We start from the raw sequence: 24,584 nt of genomic DNA on the forward strand, positions 1-24,584 counted from the left end.
GAGGGTGCCTTGGCCCAGAGAGGGCTACTAACCTGCCCAAAGTGACTCAGACAGCTGCTGGCTGAGCCAGGACTGGGACCCACATTCCCAGTTCCCCACTCTGTTCTGGGCCCAGTCACCACAGCACCCCCTCCTGGAGTCTCAGCCCAGCTGCAGCCCTGGAGGGAGAGGCCAGCGGCTGGGGCTGTGGGCGCCTGTGTCTCAGCGGCACACTTCATTGCCTTTGCTCTCTGGGGCCCTGCCAGGCTGCTTTCCTCCCACGTGGCGGTCACATGGAAAGGCTTCCAGGTATCACCACACAGGTGATTTGACCAAGACAGTCGTTAGCTGTGGAATGAGAATAACGGCCTGCCTGGAAGTGCAGGCCCTGTGTGCCAGGCGTAGTCCACTGTTCCTCCTGACAGCCCTTGGAGAAAGATCTCTTCTTGTGGGTGTTTTCTTTCTTTCTTTCTTTCTTTTTTTTGGCGGGGGAGTTGGGGGTAAACGGAGTTTGGCTCTTGTTGCCCAGACTGGAGTGCAATGGTGCAATCTCAGCTCACTGCAACCTTCACCTCCCAGGTTCAAGCGATTCTCCTGCCTCAGCCTCCCAAGTAGCTGGGATTACAGGTACAGGCATGTGCCATCATGCCCGGCTAATTTTTGTATTTTCAGTAAAGACGGGGTTTCTCCATGTTGGTCAGACCGGTCTCAAACTCCCAACCTCAGGTGATCCGCCCGCCTCAGCCTCCCAAAGTGTTGGGATTACAGACGTGAGCCACCGTGCCCGGCCTCATGGGCATTTTCTAGCTGAGGAAAGGTAGACTCAGAGCCCACAGGGGGTTCAGCATGGAGATTCGAACCCAGCCCTGTCTCCAAAACCGTGCCCCTTCTACTTGCCCTCACCACAGCAGGGCCCCAGTGTCCCCAGAACCTCTGTCCCCGCCGTGCCCCCTCACCCACTCACCAGCTGCTCGGGGTCCCCACCCGTGCTACCACCTGTCTGACAGTGCTGGCTCCATGCATGCTGGGCCTGGCCCCTCGGACTGAAAAACTGGGCCTGGGGTGGCCAGAAGAGGCCCAGCTCCACACCAGTCAGCAGCTCCAAGTCCCACAGGAGCTGCAGGAAGATGGGGTGCCAAGGCGTGAGGGGGCACCCACCCTGGCCTCAGCCACACCCCCAGCCAGCCCCTACCTGCTCCTGGGCCCGCCGGCTCCGCTCCATCTGCAGCAGCACAAGGGGCAGCTCCAGCCCCGGGGGACACCCGCAGCCCTTTTGCACCTGGAGGGGCAAGGTGATGTCAGGTCCCCGGCTGTCTCCTTCCTTCTAAGGCAGTGCCCCTCCCTCACCTGCCAAAGTGCAGCCCGGAGCTGGCCTGGACCTGCGGGGCACCGGAAGAGATACTGGTACAAAGCCAAGGCCTGCCTGGGGCTACAGGGGAGCCCTGAGCCCCCCCGGAGTGGCTGCCTGTGCCATGCAAAGTCTGGAGGGAAACGGAGGACAGGCAACCAAGAGCCAGGAGCAAGGAGGGACAAAGGCTCTGATCTCAATAATGCAGGGCTTGACATCTGAGTCCCGGCTGGACCGCAGCCAAGCCTCATAGACTCTGGCCTGCCTCAGGAGACGGTTTTTGTGGCCCTAGGGGTGGCAGCATGGAGTGAGCAGTGTGACCCTGAGAGAGGGAGGTGTACGCATATGCTTGTTTACAGCCCCCAGCGAGCATTTGTTTGACATATACTGTACACGCGTACATCTGAACATCAGCTTCACAGCTGCATTATTTGGTCATACAATATGCCCAATATGGGTAGCAATAGCAGCTGCTACCAAAGTTTAGCTTGTGCCAGGATGAAGACGCTTCATACATATAATCCTTTCTTGCAGCAACTCTATGAAGTAAGCTCTATTATTATCCCTAATTTATAGGTAAGAAGACTGACTCAGAAAGCAACTTCTCCTAGGCCAAGTGTGGTGGTTCACATCTGCAGTTCCACCACTTTAGGAGGATGAAGTGGGAGGATGGCTTGAGCCCAGGAATTTGAGACCAGCCTGGATGACATAGCAAGACCTCATCTCAAAAAAAAAAAAAAAAAAAAAGTTAGCCAGGCGTGGTAGCATGTGCCTGTAGTTACAGCTACTTGGGAGGCTGAGATGGCAGGATTGATTGAGCCTGGGAGGTCAAGGCTGCAGTGAGCTGTGATCATGCCACTGTATTCCAGCCTGAGTGACAGAGCAAGACCTTGTGTCTTTAGAAAAAAAAAAAAAAAAAAGAATAGCTTGTCTTAACATGCAGCAGCATTTTTTTCATCTGGAGATGGATGGATGTGATACCCTCTGGGAAGACATGGTCCTGGGAGCCCAGGCCATCCATCAGCAAGAGGCGAGTGGTAAGAGGCCCTGCCCCGGCAAGCACTGCCCACATGCTTGTCCATGCTGTCCACCTAGTAAGTGCTGTCCATGGGTCACTGTTCATTCCCTGACACTTATTATTATCATCCTCACCTCACAGATGAATAGACAGGTCATGTAAGTTATCTAATCAGAAGAGGGGCTGAGTGCAGGAGCTCTGCCATCTTTACATCCTGCCCTGTTGTGAGCAGATTGGCCTGCTGGCTACTTTGTCCCCATTCCATGAGAGAACGGAGCAGACCCTCCTCTTGGCTGGAAGAGAGAACAGCCTCAATGAAAGAGCAAGCAGGCTGAGTGGCCTCTAATTCAACCCGGCACTCTCCTGCATCCCTGCCTGAGCACAAAGCCCTTCACTCCCTGTTGGAATATCAGGGAGCAATGAGGATGGAGTCCCCTGACCTCATGACCAAGGTCCCTAAAACACCAAGGTCACAGAGTAGGCGGCAAAGAAAACTTGAATTCTGGACTTTTTCTATCTCAAAACCCATGTTCCCTCCCTACAGTGACGTCTTCACACGCTGCCAGTGTCTACTGCCCACACATCTGCCTGGGGTGGGTGTGGTTGTGAAGGCAGGCAGGTATGCATTGCATGTGTTTATCTGGGCTTCTGAGGGATGTATGTTTCTGTGTGTGTTTCTGTGTTTCTGTGTGCACACGCAGGCACATGTCCATATTGCATTGTGGTCTGTTGCTTCTCCTGTTTCTCACCCCAGGCATTGTGTCACTAGCCCTCGGAGTGGCCCAGAAGGTGCTTGCACATTCAGTATCCCCCAGCCACAAGGAAGGGGGAGGACATTCTCTGATGCAGCCCCTTCTCCATGGTTCCTCAGCCCCTGCAGGATCCCACATGGATCCACAGAAGGTACCACATGGGGCCATGCATCATGCCTGCTACACAGAATGAGCACAGGGCTAAGACCAGGGCACCAGGGTCCTCCTCCTACCACTGCAGGGTTTCCCAGACAGCACCAGGGAGTGGCTGGGTGGGGCAGCCCAGGCATGCAGGTGCAAGGAGGGTGCATGGTGCTGTGATTCTGGGGCCATTGATCACTAGACCCCATGTTCCTGGCAGCCCAGCCTCTGTTCCAGCACCAGGAGGAAATACACACACACACAAGGAAGCCTTCGGGCAGGCCTAGAGTTTACTGCTTGTGACTCAACACAGCAGGGGTCTTTGCAGGGCAGGGGCCCAGGCTCCACTGTCCAGGCAGGGCATTCTCTCCACAGCCCTGACCAGGGTGGGAACTGCTTGCCAAGGGGAGACTCCTGGCCTGATGAACCCTGGTCAGGCACTGTCCTGGCTCAGGGTGTCTCCTGGGGCTCCCGGCTGGGGCTGGGCGGAGCACCGAGTGGCTGGTCTCCAGTGAGCAGGACTTGGGGACAGGCCTCGGGTGGGATGCAGTGGGCCTCGTGCTCCACCAGGCCTGCAGGGCACTGGCAGCCGGGCATGCAGGGCCTCACGCAGTGGGCTGCCAGCTCCCCCAGGGGGATATGCTGATTGAAGCAGGTGCGGGGACAGGGCGGGCCGCACTCATCGAACACGAAGCCATGGTCCAGGGGGCAGCCTACCACTGTGGGGGGTGGGGGGAGTGGGAGGCGGGGTTACCGAGGCACCTGAAACTGCCCCAGTAGCTGTGCGTACCACTGCGAGACTCGTCACATCCACCGTGGACCCGCCCTGAGCCCTCCGGGCTACCCTTCTTCTCTGTGCTGACCCTCCCCCAGCCTGCAGTGGGCATCACCCCCTCACCGCACAGCGTGGGGCCTCGCCAGGTAGGTGTCACTCCTGCCTGGCGACAGTGACTGGCATAGGCTTCCAGGGCGTCACAGAGGCAGGCATCAGCGGAGGAGCCAGGGCCACAGGCACACAGGTCATACACACAGGCGGCAAAGAAGGGCTCCGGTGGCACCACAGCATGGCAGCGACTGAATGGGGAGGACTTCAACACCCCACACCGGGCATTGGCCTCACGCCTGGCACGGTAACCTGCTGCCCGGCACGGATCCATCTCTCGGCCTGCAGAACAGGGCCGGCCAGGCCCCAGCCCCTCTGGGACCTGGGTGGGGAGAGCAGCCCTGATGTGACAGCACCACTGGCAGCTGGCCTCTGCATGCCATGCTCTTCAAAGCACTTCCCACCCAGTCATTTGCTTTAGTCCCCAAAACCTCCCTAAAAGAACGCAAAGGAAGTACTGTCTACCTTCTTTTTGTCCCCATTTTATAGATGGACAGACCAAGGCCAGAGTAGGTCAGCACTTGTTCAAGGTCACACAGCCAGTGAGTGGCAAAGCAAGGCTTGGGGGTTCAGGTGACGAGACCTCTTTTTTTTTTTTTTTGAGACAGAGTTTTGCTCTTGTTGCCCAGGCTGGAGTACAGTGGTGTGATCTCGGCTCACTGCAACCTCCGCCTCCTGGGTTCAAGCGATTCTCCTGCCTCAGCCTCCTGAGTAGCTGGGATTACAGGCATATGCACCACCAGGCCCAGTTAATTTTGTATTTTTAGTAGAGATGGGGTTTCCCCACATTGGTCAGGCTGGTCTCAAACTCCCGACCTCAGGTGATCCACCCACCTCAGCCTCCCAAAGTGCTGGGATTACAGGCATGAGCCACTGCGCCTGGCCAACGAGGCCTCTTTTAACAAGCCACCCTACCTCTCCAGCACCAAGACAGTCAAGAAGCCTACACACCTCCCTGAAAGCCCAAAAGCCTATCTTGTGTGACTTCACTCCCTTTCCCCGCTTTCCATGCCAGAGGGTTGCTCTGAGACTCATGCTCAGCTGCGTCTTCCCTAACCCCCATCTCCGGTTCCTGTGCCACTCACCTGCCAGCTATTCCCAAACGCAGCCTCTGTGGGCAGGAGCAGCCCCTCAGGGCCCTGCAGATCATCCTGGGCAAAGCCGTTGAAGTTCCCACAGAGCCCACAAGTCCGGCCCTGGTAGGAGCCAGGCACGCTCACCTCCACCTGGGACTGCCCGTCCCACAGCACCTGTGTGAAGAGGCCTGGGACTGGGGAGCAGGTAAGGACAGGGGCCTGAAGAAGCTCAGGGTCCATTATGGCCCCAGGCACTGTGTTCAGCGCGGCCAGTGCTGCAGGGGAGGAGAATGGACAGATGGAGGCTCCCCTTGGAAGAAACACAGCCCTAGCCAAGGCCAAGTGGATACATTCTGTGCCAGCCCTGGGCAAAGACAGATGACAGGAGGAGCTGCCCACAGCTCCTGCATGAGGGCACCTTCTCCTGCCGCCATCCCTCAACTGGGCCCCACGTGAAATGCAACCCCCTTCCAGGGATTCACTTTCTCATGGGCATTCCGGCCTTGCAGAGGACAAAGCACAATTAGGGTTCAGATTAGAAGTGTATACCCTTATTCTATGAATTTACAAGTTGTGTTTCTTGCTGGGCGCAGGGGGCAAATTACTCCTTCCACATGAGGGTTGGAAGGAACCTGAGACACCCGCCAGGAGACTTTAGCTGACATCCTCCCCACTGCCACTGACCCTTCCCATTCCCCACTTTACAGATGAGAAATCTGAGGCCCAGGGGAGGCTGTTGGTGACCTAAGAGGCTGAGTCAAGATTAGAAATCAGTCTCAGAACTCAGAACTCCTCTGACTGCCCGAGGAGATCTCTGACCCTGATCCACCTCCCCTCACAGCCCTGCACCCCACTCCTGGCCTCTTTTGGCCAGGAGGTAGCTGGCATCCCCACCCCCCTATAGATACAGAGGCCTAAACAGGACTGAAGTTCCCAGCAGGCAGCCCATCCAGACTCGCCCTGGAGCCGCACCTGGAGCCCGGGCTGGGTATGCAGGATCACAGTGTGTCCTCGCAGCTCCACATACAGCAGTGGCTCCTGCAGGAAGGGCAAGGCCACTGGGCGCCCATCCACCTGGAGGATAAAGGAGGTGGGAGGAGGGGCGATGTCGAGGCACATGGGTGGACAGCATGGGATCCACCTTCCTCTGCTCATCGGCTTTGCTCACAGTGACTGCTCCGCCCTGCAGCAGCCGCACGGCCACATCTCCCAGCAGCACCGCCACCTCCTGGGTCCAGGCCACGCCGCTCCGGCCCCGGTCATCATTGGTCACGTGCACACTGTGGGCGGGAAAGTCCCAGGTGCCAATGGTCAGCAGGGCTGGGTGTAGGGGTTGGGGAGAAGAGAGACGGGGGATGCACACCTGAAGTCCCCGCTGTGGCAGTCCTTGGCCAGCACATAGCTGCAACTGCCCTGGAAGTGCAGCAGGCGGCCGTCGAAGGTGCGGTAATGGGGGTCTCCGAAGGCCATGCAGGAAGCTGGCCGGGGCAGGCAGCGGGGGCAGCAGCTGCCGGGACTCAGGGCAGGGGCCTTGTCCTGCATTCAGCCCCAGACACTGTCAGACACGCCACCCTCCCGGCCATGCCTCTCGCAGACCCTCCCAGAAAACCAAGCATCTCCCAGGAGTCTCCAGGGATCTCCAGGACTCCAGCGCCCGGGCTCCCTGCGAGCAAGGTCAGGGCACCACTTTGTGGTCGCACTGGGAACAGCACTGTCCCCAGCTCCCAGCTGGCTGCAGGAGCCCAGCCTCCCTCTCGGATGCCTGATCACACCAGGATGGTGGTACCATGTGCCCCCACCCTGACCCTCCCCACCTCCTTAGATTTCGGTACTCACGGGGCCACACGAGAGCGGTGAGCAGCGCCGGCTCTGGCAACGCACGGTGCCCGCCATGCAGGAGCAGCTGGTGCAGGTGTCCACAGTCCAGCGCTCTCCAGAGGCCACCTCACGGCCCTGGTGCACGCAGGACTGGGTGGGAGCTGAAGGGATAGGAGCTGGGAGGTCAGCTGCCCCTCCCACATGCCCAGAAGGTCTGACTTACCCCCTCCCCCATCATCCTGGCTGCACACCTTGGCATCGCTCACAGCAGCTGTCGGCCTGGGGCACCTTTGCCCAGCCATGGGGGCAGGAGAGGGCCTGGCACTCCTCGAGGTGGCACTCCACATGGCCCCGCTGAGGACAGACATCATTGTTCTGGGGTTTTCTGCAGGGCCGGAGTCCCTGGCCTCATGCTTCTGGGGGCATCTGGGCATGGACTTCTGCCTGCCCCTCCCACAATACACTCTTCACAGTTCAAGTGGAGAATGAAATCCAACCTTCGGCTCCGTGCCCTGGTGCAGGGATGCTCTTGCCCCTTAAAGACCCCGTATTTGCTGGTGGAGTGTTGGACACTCCTCCCTTTATCCATCTGTGAGATCCTCTACCCTCCCAGACCCACCCCAGCTCACACGACAGATGCAGGTGATGCATGCATTGCTGGGGTCCCTCCAGCTCTCTCCATCTGCCACTCTCCGGCCCTCGGCCTCCACCACACATTCTGAGGAGGAAGACATGGGATGGGCAGGCACTGTCCCTCCAGCTGTATCCTCCCTCCTCGGAGCTTACCCCGCATTTCATGGCAGGAAAGCACCCACTCAATTTCCCTACCACCCTGATGGTGTTGATTTCTTCAACCAATATCCACAGGGCCCATTAGACATCAGGCCTCACATCAGTGCTGGGGATGTCTCTAGGGTCCTAGGAGCCCAAAGGGCCAGAGGCTGGAACCCCACTCTGGGCCGGCTGCCCACTCAGTAGTGCAATGCCCTCTTCATGGGCCTGGAGATCCCAAGCCTCCTGAGAGGCATCAGGCCAGACCTTGAGAATCTAGGCTTCATCCCAGCTTCCCCCTGCCTCATGGGTCTCTTCCCCACCTCAAGAACAGCCCCCCTCCATTTCTAGAAAAGAATGAACCCTGTATTCTTTTCTAAAAACCGAGTACAAACCCTGGACTGCCCACGTGACCCACGAATATCTCCCCTTCCTGTCTTCCCCCTGGGCTCCTCTCTGAGGGTGGAGGCCAGGGCTGGGCACTTACCCTGGCACACGGGGCAGCAGCTCCCAGGGGGAGTGTGGCGCTCTGAGAGGGGACAGCTGAGCTCAGGACAGGTTTGGTGGATGCAGAGCCATGTCAGGTCCTACCCATGTGAACACAAGAGGTAGAGAATGGCGGATCTCAGGGAGCTGGTGGAGGAGTAAGGCGTAGTCATGATGTGACAGTCAGGACAAGTGGGCAAATGTCAGGGTGAGTGGAGAGCCCCGGAGCTGCTGCGGGAGAGGAGGGGCAGCCACAGCCCACAGAGAAGGAAGAAGAGGGGCTCTGTGAGTCCCCAAGGCAGGAGGGCTCACCTGGCACTGGCATGTGTAGCAGGGGTCCGGTGGGGCTAGCTCAGATCCCAGCAGGCCCTCTGAACAGTTACTCAAAGCCTCTGTGAAGACAAGAACCCAGAGTGGGGGACAGAAAAAGGGGCACAGGGCTGGAAATCCCAGCTGTCCCCACGCACCGTGTCCCCAGATTTCTAACTTGAACTCCTGGGCATACCCGCATCCCAGCACCTTGACTCCGGGGAGGACAAGTTCTCTTTCTCTTTAATTCAGTCACGTTCACACGTTTGCAAAGAAACTTTGCTAGGTTGTTATGTGGGGCCCGGTAGGGGTGCAAGGTGACTAGAAACAGACCAAGCATGGCTTCCTTAGCCTGAGGTCACTAAGAATGGCCAGCTTGTGGCCTGCTCTCCCTCCTGCTATCTGTAATACAGTGTGGCTACAACAGCGCAGGGAAGCACACAGCCAGGCATCCCGAGTTCGAATCCTGATGCCAGCACTCAGTGCCTGTGCTCATTAGGTTAGATTAATCCATCTCTCTGAGCCTCAGTTTCTTAATCTGTAAAAAGAGATTAATACTTCCCTCACTGGGTAACTGTGAAAACAAAGCGAGAGACTTTATTAAGAGCACCAGGTACAGTGTGTGGCATGCAGTAGGTGCTTAATAAATGTTGGTCTTCCTCCCTTCTCCTGAAGAACCCCCAAGCAAGTGTTGACCTCCCTGCTGGATGGCAGGGATGGCTGCACAACATTATGAACATATTTAATACCACAAACTGTACACTTAAAAAATGGTTAGGATCGTACATTTTAGTGTCTTACACCATAAAAATAAATAAATAAAAAATAAAAAATAAAAAAACAGAAAAGCCAGCGTGGTGGCTCACACCTGTAATCCAGCACTTCGGGAGGCCGAGGCAGGAGGATCACCTGAGCTCAGGAGTTCGAGACCAGCCTGGACAACATGGTAAAACCCCATCTCTACTAAAAACACAAAAAATTAGCCAGGCGTGGTGGTGCATGCCTATAATCCCAGCTACTTGGGAGGCTGAGGCAGGAGAATTCCTTGAACCCAGAGGTTGCAGTGAACTGAGATTATGCCACTGCACTCCAGCCTGGGTGACAAAGCGAAACTCTGTCTCAAAAAACCCAAAACCCAAATCAAAAAACCAAGCTAGAGAAAACAGGAGGATTATCATTTTAAAAGAGTATGTTTTTTCTTTTTTGAGACAGAATCTCACTCTGCCACCAAGCTGGAGTGCAGTGGCGCAATTTCGGCTCACTGCAACCTCTGCCTCCCGGGTTCAAGCTATTCTCCTGCCTCAGCCTCCCGAGTTGCTGGGATTACAGGCATGCGCCACCACGCCTGGCTAATTTTTGTATCTTTAGTAGAGACAGGGTTTCACCATGTTGGCCAGGATGGTCTCGATCTCTTTACCTTGTGATCCTCCCGCCTCGGCCTCCCAAAGTGCTGGGATTACAGACGTGAGCTACTGGCCCTGGTCTGTTTTTTCTATGTAAGGATAACTAACGTTCACCTGTATTGCAAAGGTAGGTTATCATTTCAGTGCTGGTATAGAACCAGAAACAGAAAAAATTTCCCTTCACAACAAATGTCAAATGGCTGTGTTGAGTAAACCACAAGTGTTAAATCCAGGAGACAGAAATTGGCCATCTTTCAATATTTGTAATAAAAATAAAACTGTTTCTTTACTTACTTTTCCCCCCAATCTTAATAAATCTTTACTCTAAAAAAAAAAAAAAAAAAAAATGCTCGCCCACCCCTGTGACTGGGCCACCCACTGCCTGTCTTGTCCTCACGTCTCAGCACAACTGTCGCCTTGCAGCGCCACCTGCTGGCCAGATGCTCCACAAACTGCACTCAGCTGCGGAGAGGCAAAGGGTCCCTGCCAGCTTCCCCAGTTCCCCTAGGGATGGTGCAGCCCTCACCGGCCTGGCATGGGGTTCCAGAACAGTCCACTGGAGTCAGGAAAAATCTGGGGCTGGTGGAGGGGTGGCATAATACATAACTCATATCTCATCTACCTCCCCCTGACCCCAGGGAGCGGGGTGTGCACAAGGACGGAGGCCACTTCTCCAACTGCCTGTCTCTGCCACCCGGCCCAGCAGAGACAAGCAGGTGTGGGCCCAGGGCCTCCTCCCCGCATTTCCCCTCCTGCCCCAGGCTTCCAGTACCAGGCTCATCCCTGTACTCACGGGCACAGGTCGGACAGCAGTGCTGGGGCCCAGGGGGCAGGAGCTGGCTGGGGGGGCAGCCCACCAGGCTGGGACACTGCCGCCGGTGACAGCGAAGGCTGGGAGGCCCCTCAGGCTGTGGCTACAAGAATGAGTGAGCAGCGGTGGGTCCCGGGCCACAAAAACCCAGAGCTGCCCTTGGCGAGGACTTCCGGCCCCTCCCTCTGCCTGCTGCAACCTCTTCCGGGACGCATCTTGGGCCCTGAACTCCAGGCTGAAGAGAGACTCAGAGTCTTCTAGACATGCTCCTCACCCCATGCCCTAGTCTCCGAGACGATGTCTCCTTCTCCTTTCAGTCACTTGGGCCTGAGCCCTCATGTGACCTTTGATCCTCCAGCAGGCTCATGCCATCCTCCTCCCCAGGCCCATGGCTTAGTCCCCTGGCCTGTGATGTCATTTGCCTGCTCCAAGCCCTTCCAGGGCCTTGCAAATAGAATCTCCACAACCCTAGTCACGTCCCAGGTGGCTCTCCGGCCATACACACTCACCCTGCACTGCAGCAGGGGGACCACCCATGGCCTCCTGCACACTTGGAACGTGGGCTCCTTGTCTAAACCCAGGCCTCCAGGCCTTGTTGGTCCCAGCCCTGCCTTGTCTCCTGGCCACAGGGATACACTTGTCTGGCCCCCAGAGTGCCCGCTCCATGAAGTGACCAGCTTGGCTGGGCCTCATCCCATGCTGCCCACTCCCCACCCCTCGAGGTGCCCTAGCCCCTCCACTGAGCCCTCACCTACCTGGCAGATGCACACTTCACAGGGGTCTGCCCCAGGCTGGAAGCTTTCCCCGGGCTCGTACTTCCGGCCCTCATGCTCACAGTCTTTGGGGTGAGAGCAGAACGGGATCAGGGGGCCTTCAGGTTGGCAGCGAGGCCGGGGTAGAGTCCTCTGTCCCCAGCCTCCCCCTGACCCCAGGGAGTGGAGTGTGCACAAGGATGGAGGCCACTTCTCCAACTACCTGTCTTTGCCACCCAGCCCAGCACAGGCAGGGAGGTATGGGCCCAGGGCTCCCTCCTTGCCTTTTCCCTCCCGTCCCAGGCTTCCAGTATCAGAGCATCGAGGACAGCAGTCATGGGGCCCCTGGTGGGGCTGGGCGCAAGAGCTGATGCACTGGACGCGTGCACAGGTGATGACACCCTCATGACACACGCAGGAGGAGCAGGCACTGTCGGGGGGCACCCAGCTACTGCCTTCAGGGTGCTCTTCCCCATGAGCCAGGCAGCCTGTGGTGCAAGGTGGGCAGGGACGAGCTTGGAGGTTGAGATCTGGACGTCTGCCCCTAGCCCCCCACCCTCAGTGGTCAGCTAGGCACATGGCGCCAGGAGTAGTGGGTTTGCAGGGATTTGGCAGGAAGAAAGGATGGGGCAGAACTCCTGTCTGTTGTGGAGGGGAAATGCACTGGGTGGGGTTCAGAACACCTGGGTTCTAATCCTGTTCTGTTCCTGCCTGCTCTGAAGACCAAGCTCCAGGCAGCGGGCACTGCCCAGTGCAGCCCACATCGGTCACAGTACCTGGCATGTAGCAGCTGTGTCATGAATGCATGTGGACCAGGTGAATGGCTCCATTGCTAACTGTGTGCCCAAGATAACTCAATCTCTCTGAGCCTCAGTCTCCTCATCTGTTAAATGGGGATTTCCTCTGTCCTGCCTCCCTCACAGAGCAAGTGAAATGCTATGACAGTTCTGTGGTTCTGTAGAAACACCACCAGGCTGGGCAGTGTGTGGGGTGAGGGGCAGTGGGCAGGCTCAGAAAGGCTCAAGTTCAGAGCCAGATGGCCCAAGTGCCCATCTTGGCTCTGCCACCTTCTCTACCTCTCTGTACCTCCACTTTCTCATCTGTAAAATAGGAGGAATAAGAGTACTTATCTGGTAAGGTTGTTGTGCTGATTAAATGAGATAATACACGTAAAGTGCTCAGGGCCTGGCACATGCTACCTGTTCAGTGAATGTCAGGTATCTTGATGATGATGATGATGATGAATGGGGTGTGATTAGAAAGAGGGGCAGCTTTTTATTTTATTTTTGAGACAGTCTTCTTTGTTGCCCAAGCTGGAGCGCAGTGGTGCAAATGCAGCTCACTGCAGCCTCAAACTCCTGGGTTCAAGTGATCCTCCCGCCTTGGCCTCCCAAAGTGCTGGGATTTCAAGTGTGAGCTGCTGCACCCAAACCAAGAGAGGCAGCTTTGAGGGAACTCTAACCAGCACCTGGAAGAGGGATGGTCTGGGCAGTCCAGGACAGGAAGAGGTAGGAGAAGCTAAAGGTGGCAAGGGTGTATGCAAGCGCCAATTGTGGGGGCAGGGAGGTGGGAGAAGAGCTGGCTGAGGGGAGGGAGATGGGGTGGACAGAGGGACATAGGGCCAAGGGGCTGAAGCAAGGGGTAGGGCTGGGGGCAGCCATACCTCTGCAGCGAGGGCAGCAGCTCCCCGGCTCGGTGACCTGGAGCTGGCAGGGAAGGGGTGGGCACTGCAGCCGCACACAGCTGACCTGGCCAGCCTGTAGGAGATGCAGAGATACTGACTTGCTGCCTAGGCTGGGCCCCAGAGGTGCTATGGTCCAGCCGTCACTCCATGCCTCCCACCTCCTGCTATACCTGACAGCGACACCATTCACAGCTGCCTGCTGCTCCCTCAAACTCCTCCCCGTCCTGGTGCTCCCGGCCCTGAGAGACGCAGCCTGTGGGGGACATACCTCCTGGGTGGAGGGCCTGTACCACCCTGCCCTGCTCAGCCCAACCTTAGGCCTGGCAGGAAGGGAAGAGGGAGGCAGAGGTGGGGAAGGGCGTGGGGGCCGGGCACGAGGAAGGCAGCTCACTGTGGCAAACAGGGCAGAAGCAGGGGCCTGGAGAGGGGTGGGGGCAGAGAGCTGGGGGACATGGCTTCTTCTGGCAGCGCATGGAACCTTCCTAGGGGAGAGAGGCCCATCACACCCTCAACTGGGCTGCACATTTCCCCAGGGCTGGAGACCCTACTGAGCCTGCAGGGGCCCAAACACCCTCCCTTGGCCCGGGAGACCTGAGCCCAGTCCTGTCCCATGAGATGTCAAGGGCAGAGTGTAGCCCTTGCCACCTGAGTGGAGGAGACAGCCTCTTCCTGGCCGGAGAAGAGGATCAAGGGAGGAAAGGTGACCAAAGTCCCAAAGGGGCTGCCTCACCTGGCAGGTGCAGAGGGAACAGGCAGGGTCAAGTGGGTCAGGAAGGGTCTCTCCGGAGGCAGCAGTGACGCCATGGTAGTGGCATCCTGGCAGAGTGGGGAGTCCAACAGAAGAGCTGCCATCAACAGAGCCTCCACTGTCACACACACACACAGCTCCTCCCCACACACACATACACACACAGCAGCGGGGAGTGCACCAGAAGAGCTGCCATCAACAGAACTGCCACAGTCACACACACACAGCCCCTTCCCCCTCCACGCATATGCACACAGCCACACCCACACCCACAGCCACACACACACATACACATACCCACATACATACACATACCCAGATACACACACAGCCACACCCACAACCACAGCCACACACACACATACACCAAGATACACACACAGCCACACCCACAACCACACACACACACACATACACATACCCACATACATACACATACCCAGATACACACACAGCCACACCCACAACCACAGCCACACACACACACACCCAAATACACACACAGCCACACCCACAACCACATGCACACACACATATGCAGACACACACACACACACACACATACACACAGCAGGGGGGAGTGCAACAGAAGAGTTGCCATTAACGGAACCGCCACTGTCACACACACATGCGTGCAGCCCCTCCCCCTCCACACATACACACACAGCCACACACACACATACACACACCCACATACACAGCCACACCCACAACCACATACACACACACATACGCAGACACACACATACATACACACATACACACAGCAGGGGGGAGTGCAACAGAAGAGTTGCCATCAACGGAACTGCCACTGTCACACACACGCGCACAGCCCCTCCCCCTCCACACATACGCACACAGCCACACACACACATACACCCACCCACATACACACATATACCCATATACACACAGACACATACACATACACACACACACACACATCCAGATACACACAGGCACACATACACTTACATACAGAGCCACACACACACAGACACATACACATACAACCACACACACATGGCCACACACACCCCCACATACGCACACAGATGTGCACACACCCACACACATACAGAGATGGCCCCCCCACATACACACACCCACACACAAGCACACACACACCCACACGCACACATACACACACAGCCCCCCCCCCCACACAAACATAGACACAAATACAGACACACACACACACCCACATACACAGCTACAGCCATATACACACACACACAGGGCCACACACATACACAGCCACACAAACACACATATACACACAGTCATACATACACAAACATACACATAGCCACACACACAGACACACATACAGCCACACACATACATATACACAGACACACACACACACGGTCACACACACAGAGCAACACACACACATACACAGATACACCCACACAGAGCAACACACACACACACACACACATACACACACACCCAAACACACAGGGCAACACATACACAGCCACACACAGATACACACATACACACACACAGTGACACATACATACACACACACAGCCACACACACATAGAGAAACACACACAGCCACACTCACAGCCACACACATACACACAGAGCCACACACACACAGAGCCACACTCGCACAGCCACACACACAGCCAGACGCACACACACATACAGACACACACAAACACACACACACAGCCACACATACACAGAGCCACACATACACACAAACACACAGCCCTGCTCGGGACCTCTATCAAAGGTGAGGGAGTCGGAGAGTGAGAGGAAAGTATGGTGGAGAGACAGGCAGTGGGAGGGCTGGGAAGAAAGCGGAATCGGTGAGAGAGGCACTCCTGGGAACCCCAGCAGGGGCAATGGAAGGGCAGGTGTGGCCCTACCCTGGCAGGTCGGGCAGCAGTGCCCAGAGGGGATGAGTGGGTGGCTGCAGCCCGGGGGTTCACAGGGCCGGCGGCCGCAGGTCACGAAGCCTCCAAGGCAGGTACACAGGTTGCAGGGTTCTCGGGGATCTGGGAACTCCTGGTTACTCAGGTAGGACTCCCCCAGGTACTCACAGCCTTTCAGAGAAGAGACAGAGAGGCTGAGGGGAGGGACAGAAAGGGATCAGAGCACAGCAGTTGTAGGCTCTGAGCTTGGGCCTGTTATGCGTCCAAGATCTCAAAGATCTAGAGTAGCGGATGGGGGTCACAGTCCAAGCCCAGGGAGCAAAGCAGTCGTGAGGGATGCGGGGTTTGGATTGGCCAAACGGCAAACTTTCTCCCCTTTGTCCTGCAAAAAACTTTCCTATTTAACTTGTAGAAAAACACCCACAAGGAATCTGCTGCCCCAGGGTTAAATACTCAGCAGGCCACTGCCAGAGGCACCAGTTTTCCAACCCGGAGAGCTGGGAGTAGCCCCAGCTCACTCAGGTGGTGCGAACCTAAGGTAGCACCTTTCCCACGCTCTTCCAAGCCCACTGATGAATCCAGGAGGGGGTGGGGTCCCAGGGTGGTGGCAGCCTGCCTTTGGCACCTCTGCCATTTGCTCACCTCCCTTTTTAAAAAAGAGAGGGTGAATTTCAGGCTCAAAGCCTTGGTGGGCAAAAGTATCTGACTAGGATTTAACAACATGATCATTTTAATTGTATTCATTTTTATGGTAATGTGGTCCTGGCAAGTCTACTTTTCCACTTACAGTATGATATAAAACTCCTTTCTAAATCAATTTAAATTAATAAGTGAGTTAATCGGAAGGCAAGTAGTAAACAAAATTGCAGTTGGTAGAGGGCGACTGGCCAAAACTGCCAAGATTGCACAAGAGTGAGGGAGGACAGGAGGACTGGGGGACTGGGTCTTTTTACAAGAGCCAAATTTAGGCCCAGAGGTTATGTAACTTGCCTAAGACCACGCACCAAATAGTAACAGAGGCAGGAGAAGATCCAGGCTTTTGTCTCAGGCTTTTTTTTTTTTTGGCCAAGGTCTCACTCTGTCACCCAGCCTGGAGTGCAGTGGCGAAAACATGGCTCACTGTAGCCTCAAACCCCTGGGCAATCCTCCCACCTCAGCCTCTCAAGTAGTACCAGAGCCACCGCAACCAACTGATTTAAAATTTTTTGTGTAGAGACAAGATCTCTCTATGTTGCCAAGGTGGTCTTGAACTTCTGGGCTCAAGCGATCCTCCTGCCTCAGCGTCCCAAATTGTTGGGGTCACAGGCTCGATCTAGGCTCCCAGCCTCAGGGCTTTTTCTTACTGTAATAAATATTTTAGATCCACCCTGGGGCAGTAAAGATTATGCTGACCCAGCCCTCTGGTCCCCCCATCCCACCCCCGCAGTTCCCTATCCCCTGACCCTCACCATCACAGTCAGGGCAGCAGTCGCCCCTGGCAGGGAAGGGGCACAGTGCAGGGGCACATGCCTTGGGCTCGCAGCTCACGCTGCCCTCCCAGCAAAGGCAGAGGTGGCAGGCGGCAGTGGTCGATGGGAAGCGCTCCCCGCTGGCAAACTCCTTCCCCTGGTACAGGCAGCCTGGGGAGAAGGGCAGGGGCTGGGGGCCGTGCGGGCTGGGGGTCGTGGGGGCTGGGGGCCGTGCGGGCTGGCTCCCAGGCCTTGCTGACCGGACATTACATTCCTAACGAGGGCGGAGAGGGCCTGGAGGAGGTGGACTGGGCAGGGCGCTCCGAGGCGGGGCGGGCCGGGGCGGGCCGGGATGGGGCTGCAGGACGCTGGTGGCCTGGAGGGGCGACGCCAGGGCGTTACCGTCGCAGGAGGCGCAGCAAGGACCCTGGCGCGGGTGCGCGCAGGGCGCGGGCGGGCAAGGCAGCCGATGGCAGGACACGGAGCCGTCGAGGCAGAGGCAGCGGCGGCAGGGATCGCCAGGCGGGGAGAAGTACTCCTGGTGGCGGGCGGGGGCCGCGCCGGGCCGTGGGCAGCCGGCGGGGGCCGGGGAGGCTGCGGCGAGAGCGCGCGTCAAAGGGGCCCAGGAACAGACCTCCGAGGGGACCTCGGGGGAGGAGCAGACGAGGGATGCGGCCCCTACCCGGGCACAGCGGGCAGCAGTCTCCCGGCAGCAGGACAGGCTCTGGACAGGGCAGCGGCGAGCAGCGGCGGGTCAGGCACTGCACGTTGCCGCTCTACGGACCGACAGACGCACCACGGGTCGGTGGGTTAGTTGGGGGAGGCCGAGGAGACCCCTCCCATCCAGTTGCCACCAGGTGCCACCAGGTCCCACCCCTCCCACCTGGGCGGGCCTCTCCTGGCCTCCGCAAGTCCCGCCTCCACTCCCCTAGGTTCCTCCCACCCAGATGCAGACTCACCAGACAGCGACACAGACGGCAGGGGTCAGAGGGGTGGGGGAAGTCCGCTCCGCTGGCATACTCTTTACCGCCAAAGGCACAGCCTGTGGGAGGGAGCGGCTATAGCCTGGGAGACGGCGACTCCCCCAGGGCTTGCTGCCTTCCCAGGGCCACGTCATCCCAGAAGGTCGCCCCGACTCGCCCAGCTCACCGCTGCAGTCGTTCGGGCAGCAGGTCCCAGGCAGCGGGTGGGCACAGGGGGCCCTGAGGCAGGCGCGAGGCTGGCAGCGGGCATGGCCTTCCTGGCATCGGCACTCCTGGCAGGGGTCTCGGGGGTGGGAGAAGCTCTCACCGTCCACAAACACCTCTTCTTCCAGGATGCAGTCTAGGCGGTGGACAGTGGGGCAGGTATGAGGGCAAAGCCTGACAGCCCCTCCAGCCCTGGAGTCCAGAGCCGCTGCCCAAGTACCCACTTGGAAGCTGACTCGATAGGGAAGAGGAGGAAGTGGCCATGTGCACATGTGTGCAGGCGTGTGTATCATTCTGAGCACACACGTGTGTGTGCATGTGCACTGGGGATCATTCACCTGCAGGCAGATGTGTGTCTCTGAGGGGAAGAAGGGGAGTGCTTACACACGTGTGTACCTGTGTTTGACACACGCCCTCACACAGACTCTATGCGGGCAGGGACATGTCCCATGCATCCCAGCACCCAGCCTCCTATGTGGCAGGCTCAAGTGTCTGCTCATGAACCTGTGTTATCCAGGTAGATACCTGGGGGGTGGGGGATGGGGGCTCTAGAGTGGTGGTGGGGGACAGTAGTTACTAAAAGAGGAAATGCAGCATGGGAGGAGAGGGTGGTGTAGGTACAGGCAGGAATAAACAAATCTCTACTCTCCCTCCCACCCACACACACCCCCTGAGTTCCAGAGAGTTCTAAGCTCTGAAACAGGACTGAAACAATTCAGAAGGCCAATGCTTTCTAAGGTATCTGTTGGGTCCATGGGGCTGTGGGACAGCAGCCTCTGGGGCCCTGATCCCCTCAGGCACAGTGAGTGCCCACATACCTGGGCACCTGGGGCAACACTGGCCCGGTCCACTCTGGGGCCTGGCACAGGTCGTGAGAGGGCAGTCAACCAAGGAGCATGTCACAGTTCCATCCTGGGAGACAGCAGGGGAGAGAGCAATGGGGGCACGCCCAGGAGGGGCTCAGTAGGGCAGCAGCAAGGCTGGGCAGCTACCTGGCAGCGGCAGACATGGCAAGGGCTGTCTGCGTCCGTGAAGTTCTGCCCATTGGCATATACTTGGCCATGGTAGGTGCAGCTGTCACAGCTGGGGCAGCAGGCACCTGGGTGGGGCAGGCTGGTCAGGGTGAGCTGGGTAATGCAGGGGAAGAAAGCCAGGATCAGCCCAGGCACTCACCAGGGGGCTGGGTGGGGTGCTGGCAGGGGGCTGGGGGGCAGAGCGCAGCCCCGCACTTGGGTACCCCATCTTGACAGACGCAGGTGGTGCAGGGCCGACCATCAGGCTCCCACTGGACTCCCTCAGCAAACTCCTCTCCATCCAGCACACAGGCTGTAGTAAGGGGGCTGTCACATGGCAGCTTGCACACCTCCCACTCATCCCTGTCCTTCCCAGGACACAGGGACCCCAGCTTCACCATCCCCACTGACACTGTAGAATGGCTAGTGGATGTAGCAACCCGTACGCCATCCAGGGAAGGAGCACCCTCCATTTGCAGCCCCCGGAGGCAGCGCCCGTAGCAGCTGCTCCTCCCCTTCTCACACACACCTGGGCAGAGCTGGCGACCAGAGGCAGGCAGGGCACAGGGAGTGACTGGGCACTCCTGCTCCTCACAGGAGACCTCGCCAGCCTAGGAGGGAAGCAGGTGAGACACCCTGAAGGAATGAGGCAGATCTGGGTGTGAGCGGAGGAACCGCCTACCTGGCAGGAGCAGCGGACACAGAGGCCCCGCTCGTGGAGTCTGAAGGTCTCCTGGCTCTGATACTGGTGTCCCTGGTACTCACAGCCTGGATGGGATGACAGGGGCGTGGGGTAATAGGACTGGAAGCAGACGGGAAGCTTCACATCACCCCAAGACGTCCAACCCCCACCCAGACAAAGAAGACCCAGCAGAGTTCTCCAGGGTGCCCTGCCAGCAGCCCCCCGCCCCCACAGCTATGCCACAGAAGCGCAGGCCCCAGCATGGTGCCAGTTTGTCATGAGAAGGTGTGGTGAGGACTCACTTTGGGAACAGGGTAACAGGGGCTTAGGTCCAAGAGAAGCAAATCCCCCACACCTGGAGCCTCTCTGTGGCCAAGGCTGCCCCTCCCGCAGTGACTCCGGCCCCCACTCACCATCGCAGACAGGGCAGCACTGCCCAGGGATCTTGCCTGGGTGTCTGCAGGGCACTGGCGGGCAGGGCAGAGGCTCACACTGGACACTCCCGTTCTGCCAACAGGGCCTGGTCAGGACACCAGAGGCAGGCCCGGGAGCCAGGCCCTCCCTGCCAGGCAGCCACACTCACAGCGCAGCGGCAGTGCGAGCAGGGGTCCCCTGAGCCCACGGGCTCCCCGCTGCGGTGCTCCCGCCCGTTTAGGAAACAGCCTGTTGGGAAGGGGGGCCTTAGATGTTCCTCCGGAGCCCCTCCCTGCCCTCTCCTGGCCTCCATGGGCTTCCGAGCAGGGCCACCCATCAGCTTTCTCCAGGTTGCCCCCTGTGGTCAGGTCCCTGCCCTACCCACCGACTCACCATCACACACAGGGCAGCAGGTGCCTGGGAGGGGCCGGGCTGGGTACGGACACAGGCTGGCACATTCTCGCTGGCGGCACTGGATGTGACCCTCCTGGTGGGGAGAATGAATAGGGGAAGGGGCTGTCAGGGCTCAACTGAGAGGAGGAAATGGCATTAGAATCCCCGCTATCCACTTATTAGATGTTGTTATGGATTGAATTGTGTGGCCCCATCCCCAAATCCATATGTTGAACTCCTCACCCCAGTACCTCAGCCTGTTACATTATTTGGAAACAGGGTCATTGCAGACATAATTAGTTAAGATGAGGTCATACTGGATCAGGGTTGGTCTCTAATCCAATATAACTAGTACCTTTTTTTTTTTTTTTTTTTGAGATGGTGAAAAAGACCTTGCTGATAAAACAAGTTGCAGGTTTACAGGTTGTAAGTTGAGACAGAGTTTCACTCTTGTTGCCCAGGATGGAATGCAGTGGTGTGATCTGAGCTCACTGCAACCTCTACCCCCTGAGTTCAAGCGATTCTCCTGCCTCAGCCTCCCGGGTAGCTGGGATTACAGGCACGCACCCCCATGCCCTGCTAATTTTTTATACTTTTAGCACAGACGGGGTTTCACCATGTTAGCCAGGCTGGTCTCAAACTCCTGGCCTCAGGTGATCCACATGCCTTGGTCTTCCAAAGTGCTGGGTTTACAGGCGTGAGTCACTGTGCCAGGCAGTATCCCTCTAAAAAGGGGAAATTTACACACAGACACATACACACACATACACACACAGGGAGAACGATATGGAAAAGAGAAGGCAGAGGTTCAGGTGCTGCAGAAGCCAAGGAATGCCAGTGATCGCCAGCGAACCACCAGAAGCGAGGACAGAGGCTGAAGCAGATTCCTCCTCACAGTCCCAGAAGGAACCAACCCTTCCACACCTTGGTCTCACACTTCTGGCCTCCAGAACTGAGAGACAATATATTTACATTGTTCAAGACACCTAGTAAGTGGCACTTTGTTACAGCAGCCCAAGAAACTCATACGGATACACAAACTGGCATGTCACTTAAGCTCTCTGTGACTCAGTTTACTCATCTGAAAAAAAATGGACAATAATAGTCCTGTTCTCATAGGCTTGTTGTGGGATCAAAGGAAACAAGGGATCTGGTGTGGCGCCTACCTCTAGAAGCTGGTACTTAGCATGGTGACTGCTGCCACTCCCCAACGGCCTGACTCCAAAAGACCCCATGCCTTGAATTCACACCCACATCCCTGTGCCCACTGCCTCCAGCTCCGTCAGGGTCTGAGCAGCCAATGACTTCTCATGGGTGGGGAGAGGGAGGATATGGTAGTGTCAAAGGAGTTTGAACCACAGCAACTCCATCTTGAATAGGGGCTAGGTGAAATGAGGCTGAGACCTAGTGGGCTGCATTCCCAGATGGTTAGGCATTCTAAGTCACAGGATGACATAGGAGGACGGCACAAACTACAGATCATAAAGACCTTGCTGATAAAACAGGTTGCAGCCAAAACCCACCAAAACCAAGATGGCAATGAGAGTGACCTCTGGTCGTCCTCACTGCTACACTCCCGTCGGCGCCATGACAGTTTACAAATGCCATGGCAATGGCAGGAAGTTACCCTACATGGTCTAGAAGGGGGCGTCATGAATAATCCACCCCCTGCTAAGCATATCATCAAGAAACAACTATAAAAATGGGCAACCAGCAGCCCTCAGGGCTGCTCTGTCTATGGAGTAGCCATTCTTTTACTCCTTTACTTTCCTAATAAACTTGCTTTCACTTTACTCTATAGACTTGCCCTGAATTTTTTCTTGTGCAAGATCCAAGAACCCTCTCTTGGGGTCTGGATCAGGACCCTTTCCTGTAACATCTTTCTGGCGACCACTGAAGGGATGATAGTGCAGTTACCCCCGACCCACAGGCTAATTTTGGTAAGTGATGGGGTCTGGTAACATCTTTCTGATGAGCCATGGAAGGAACAATACTGAAGAAATCCCCCGACCTTCTAAATAGGCTGCACCAGTGGGGTGCATATACCCAGGGAAAGAATGGGATTGGGTCAGAGGCCCCACTTAGGGGAGTTAGAGGCCTCTCTTAATAAAAGGCATGGACACTTGATGGGCCTTGGGATAGAGGCCCAACTCAGGAGGGTTAGAGTCTGTTCTAAGATTTAAACGATTAGAGGTCCCTCTGGGTAAAGTCTCTCCCAGTTAAGAATGGGTTTGGCACTACAGGATGTTAACTGCTATTCTCTTGGGATTAATCTGTCTTGTACTCACAGCTGACGGCTGTGGGTGACAGGATTAGGCAAATACAGGATCGTGGGACATGAGGAGTTTTTTCCTCGCTAAAAGGGAAAACTTAAGAGCTGATAGGACTGCCGAAAAAGCTCCCTTCGTGGCCGGGCACAGTGGCTCACGCCTGTAATCCCAGCACTTTGGGAGGCCAAGGAGGGCAGATCATGAGGTCAAGAGACTGAGACCATCCTGGCCAACATGGTGAAACTGTTTCTACTAAAAATACAGAAATTGGCCGGGCGCGGTGGCTCATGCCTGTAATCCCAGCACTTTGGGAGGCTGAAGTGGGAGGATCATGAGGTCAGGAGATTGAGACCAGCCTGGCCAACATAGTGGAACTCCGTCTCTACTAAAAATACAAAAAATTAGCTGGGCGTGGTGGCAGGTGCCTGTAATCCCAGCTACTTGGGAGGCTGAGGCAGGAGAGTCACTTAAAGCCGGAAGGCAGAGGTTGCAGTGAGCCACAATTGCGCCACTGCACTCCAGCCCGACGGACAGTACGAGACTCCATCTGACCAAAAAAAAAAAAAAAAAATTAGCTGGGCGTGGTGGCACACGCCTGTAGTCCCAGCTACTCAGGAGACTGAGGCAGGAGAATCACTTGAAACCAGGAGGCAGAAGTTGCAGTGAGCTGAGATCATGCCATTTCACTCCAGCCTGGTGACAGAGCAAGACTCCATCTCAAAAAAAAAGAAAAAAAAAATCCCTTCACTACTGATAACGCGGCCACCCAAACTTTTGAGCAACAGGTGGGTCTTTCTCTGGCCTCCCTGAGCACTTCACCTTTCCCACTCTGCCTCAGGCAATGCTTCCCCCTTTGCCCTCCACTGCAAGTTGGTTGAATGAATGGTAAAAATCACCGTTTATTTCCTCTGCAAAGTTTTGATTAATGGAAAAAAAGAATGTGTGAGCTAGTCTTAAGCTATAGTGAATCTGGTGTGCTTTGTGTGTCTTTCTGTGTTGTTCTGTCATAAAGAAAGGTACCTTAGAATAGAACACAGGCTTAGGACACCTGTAAGCCTGCTTTTCAAGACAACCCAGCAAACTGGTCAGTTACAAACTTTGCTGCAGGTCCCTGAAAAAAAACTGGATAAGGTTTCCCTCTTGTCTTGTATGTCCTTGGGAGCTTGACCTTGTAACCACATGGCAGTACTCTCTCTTGGTTTCTGCCATCACAATGGTGACTTGGGTTCAGGGTTCAATTCACAACTTAGAGGATGAGCCCTTTATCTTCTTTTTTTTTTTTTTTTTTTTTTTTTTTTTTTTTTT

At 56.5% G+C, this 24,584-nt stretch overlaps 1 protein-coding gene across 16 annotated transcripts in view; it reads right to left on the minus strand.

The window, feature by feature from the left end:
• Positions 1-435: 435 nt before the first annotated feature.
• Positions 436-24,584, minus strand: part of KCP (kielin cysteine rich BMP regulator) — a 37,436-nt gene continuing 13,287 nt past the window's right edge. The window contains exons 9-40 of one of the 16 annotated variants that reach the window (XR_012432829.1): positions 21,010-21,103; positions 20,786-20,865; positions 20,616-20,709; positions 20,203-20,288; positions 20,050-20,131; positions 19,681-19,833; positions 19,500-19,606; positions 19,326-19,419; positions 18,470-18,643; positions 18,280-18,362; positions 18,003-18,096; positions 17,723-17,914; positions 17,321-17,491; positions 15,867-16,043; positions 13,962-14,047; positions 13,623-13,713; positions 13,402-13,484; positions 13,211-13,304; positions 11,832-12,035; positions 11,551-11,633; positions 10,778-10,898; positions 8,585-8,664; positions 8,274-8,373; positions 7,645-7,733; positions 7,267-7,369; positions 7,034-7,176; positions 6,561-6,733; positions 6,170-6,477; positions 5,207-5,371; positions 4,137-4,443; positions 1,172-1,258; positions 436-1,096 (exon numbers count right to left, since the gene is read on the minus strand). Coding sequence is in view for 5 of the 16 variants with exons in the window: in XM_045388393.3 (XP_045244328.2) it covers positions 969-1,258; positions 4,137-4,443; positions 5,207-5,472; positions 6,170-6,477; positions 6,561-6,733; positions 7,034-7,176; positions 7,267-7,369; positions 7,645-7,733; positions 8,274-8,373; positions 8,585-8,664; positions 10,778-10,898; positions 11,551-11,633; positions 11,832-12,035; positions 13,211-13,304; positions 13,402-13,484; positions 13,623-13,713; positions 13,962-14,047; positions 15,867-16,043; positions 17,321-17,491; positions 17,723-17,914; positions 18,003-18,096; positions 18,280-18,362; positions 18,470-18,643; positions 19,326-19,419; positions 19,500-19,606; positions 19,681-19,833; positions 20,050-20,131; positions 20,203-20,288; positions 20,616-20,709; positions 20,786-20,865; positions 21,010-21,103 (4,302 nt within the window). In the remaining 11 variants the exon portion in view is untranslated. Of the gene's footprint in view, positions 1,259-3,510; positions 3,958-4,136; positions 4,444-5,206; positions 5,473-6,169; positions 6,478-6,560; positions 6,734-7,033; positions 7,177-7,266; positions 7,370-7,644; positions 7,734-8,273; positions 8,420-8,584; positions 8,665-10,777; positions 10,899-11,550; positions 11,634-11,831; positions 12,036-13,210; positions 13,305-13,401; positions 13,485-13,622; positions 13,714-13,961; positions 14,077-15,866; positions 16,044-17,320; positions 17,492-17,722; positions 17,915-18,002; positions 18,097-18,279; positions 18,363-18,469; positions 18,644-19,325; positions 19,420-19,499; positions 19,607-19,680; positions 19,834-20,049; positions 20,132-20,202; positions 20,289-20,615; positions 20,710-20,785; positions 20,866-21,009; positions 21,104-24,584 lie in introns of those variants that run through there. The other 15 variants (XM_045388396.3, XR_012432830.1, XR_012432834.1 and 12 more) reach the window with 15 other exon arrangements.

Source organism: Macaca fascicularis, chromosome 3 (genome assembly GCF_037993035.2).
Source record: "Macaca fascicularis isolate 582-1 chromosome 3, T2T-MFA8v1.1".
NCBI lineage: Eukaryota > Metazoa > Chordata > Mammalia > Primates > Cercopithecidae > Macaca > Macaca fascicularis.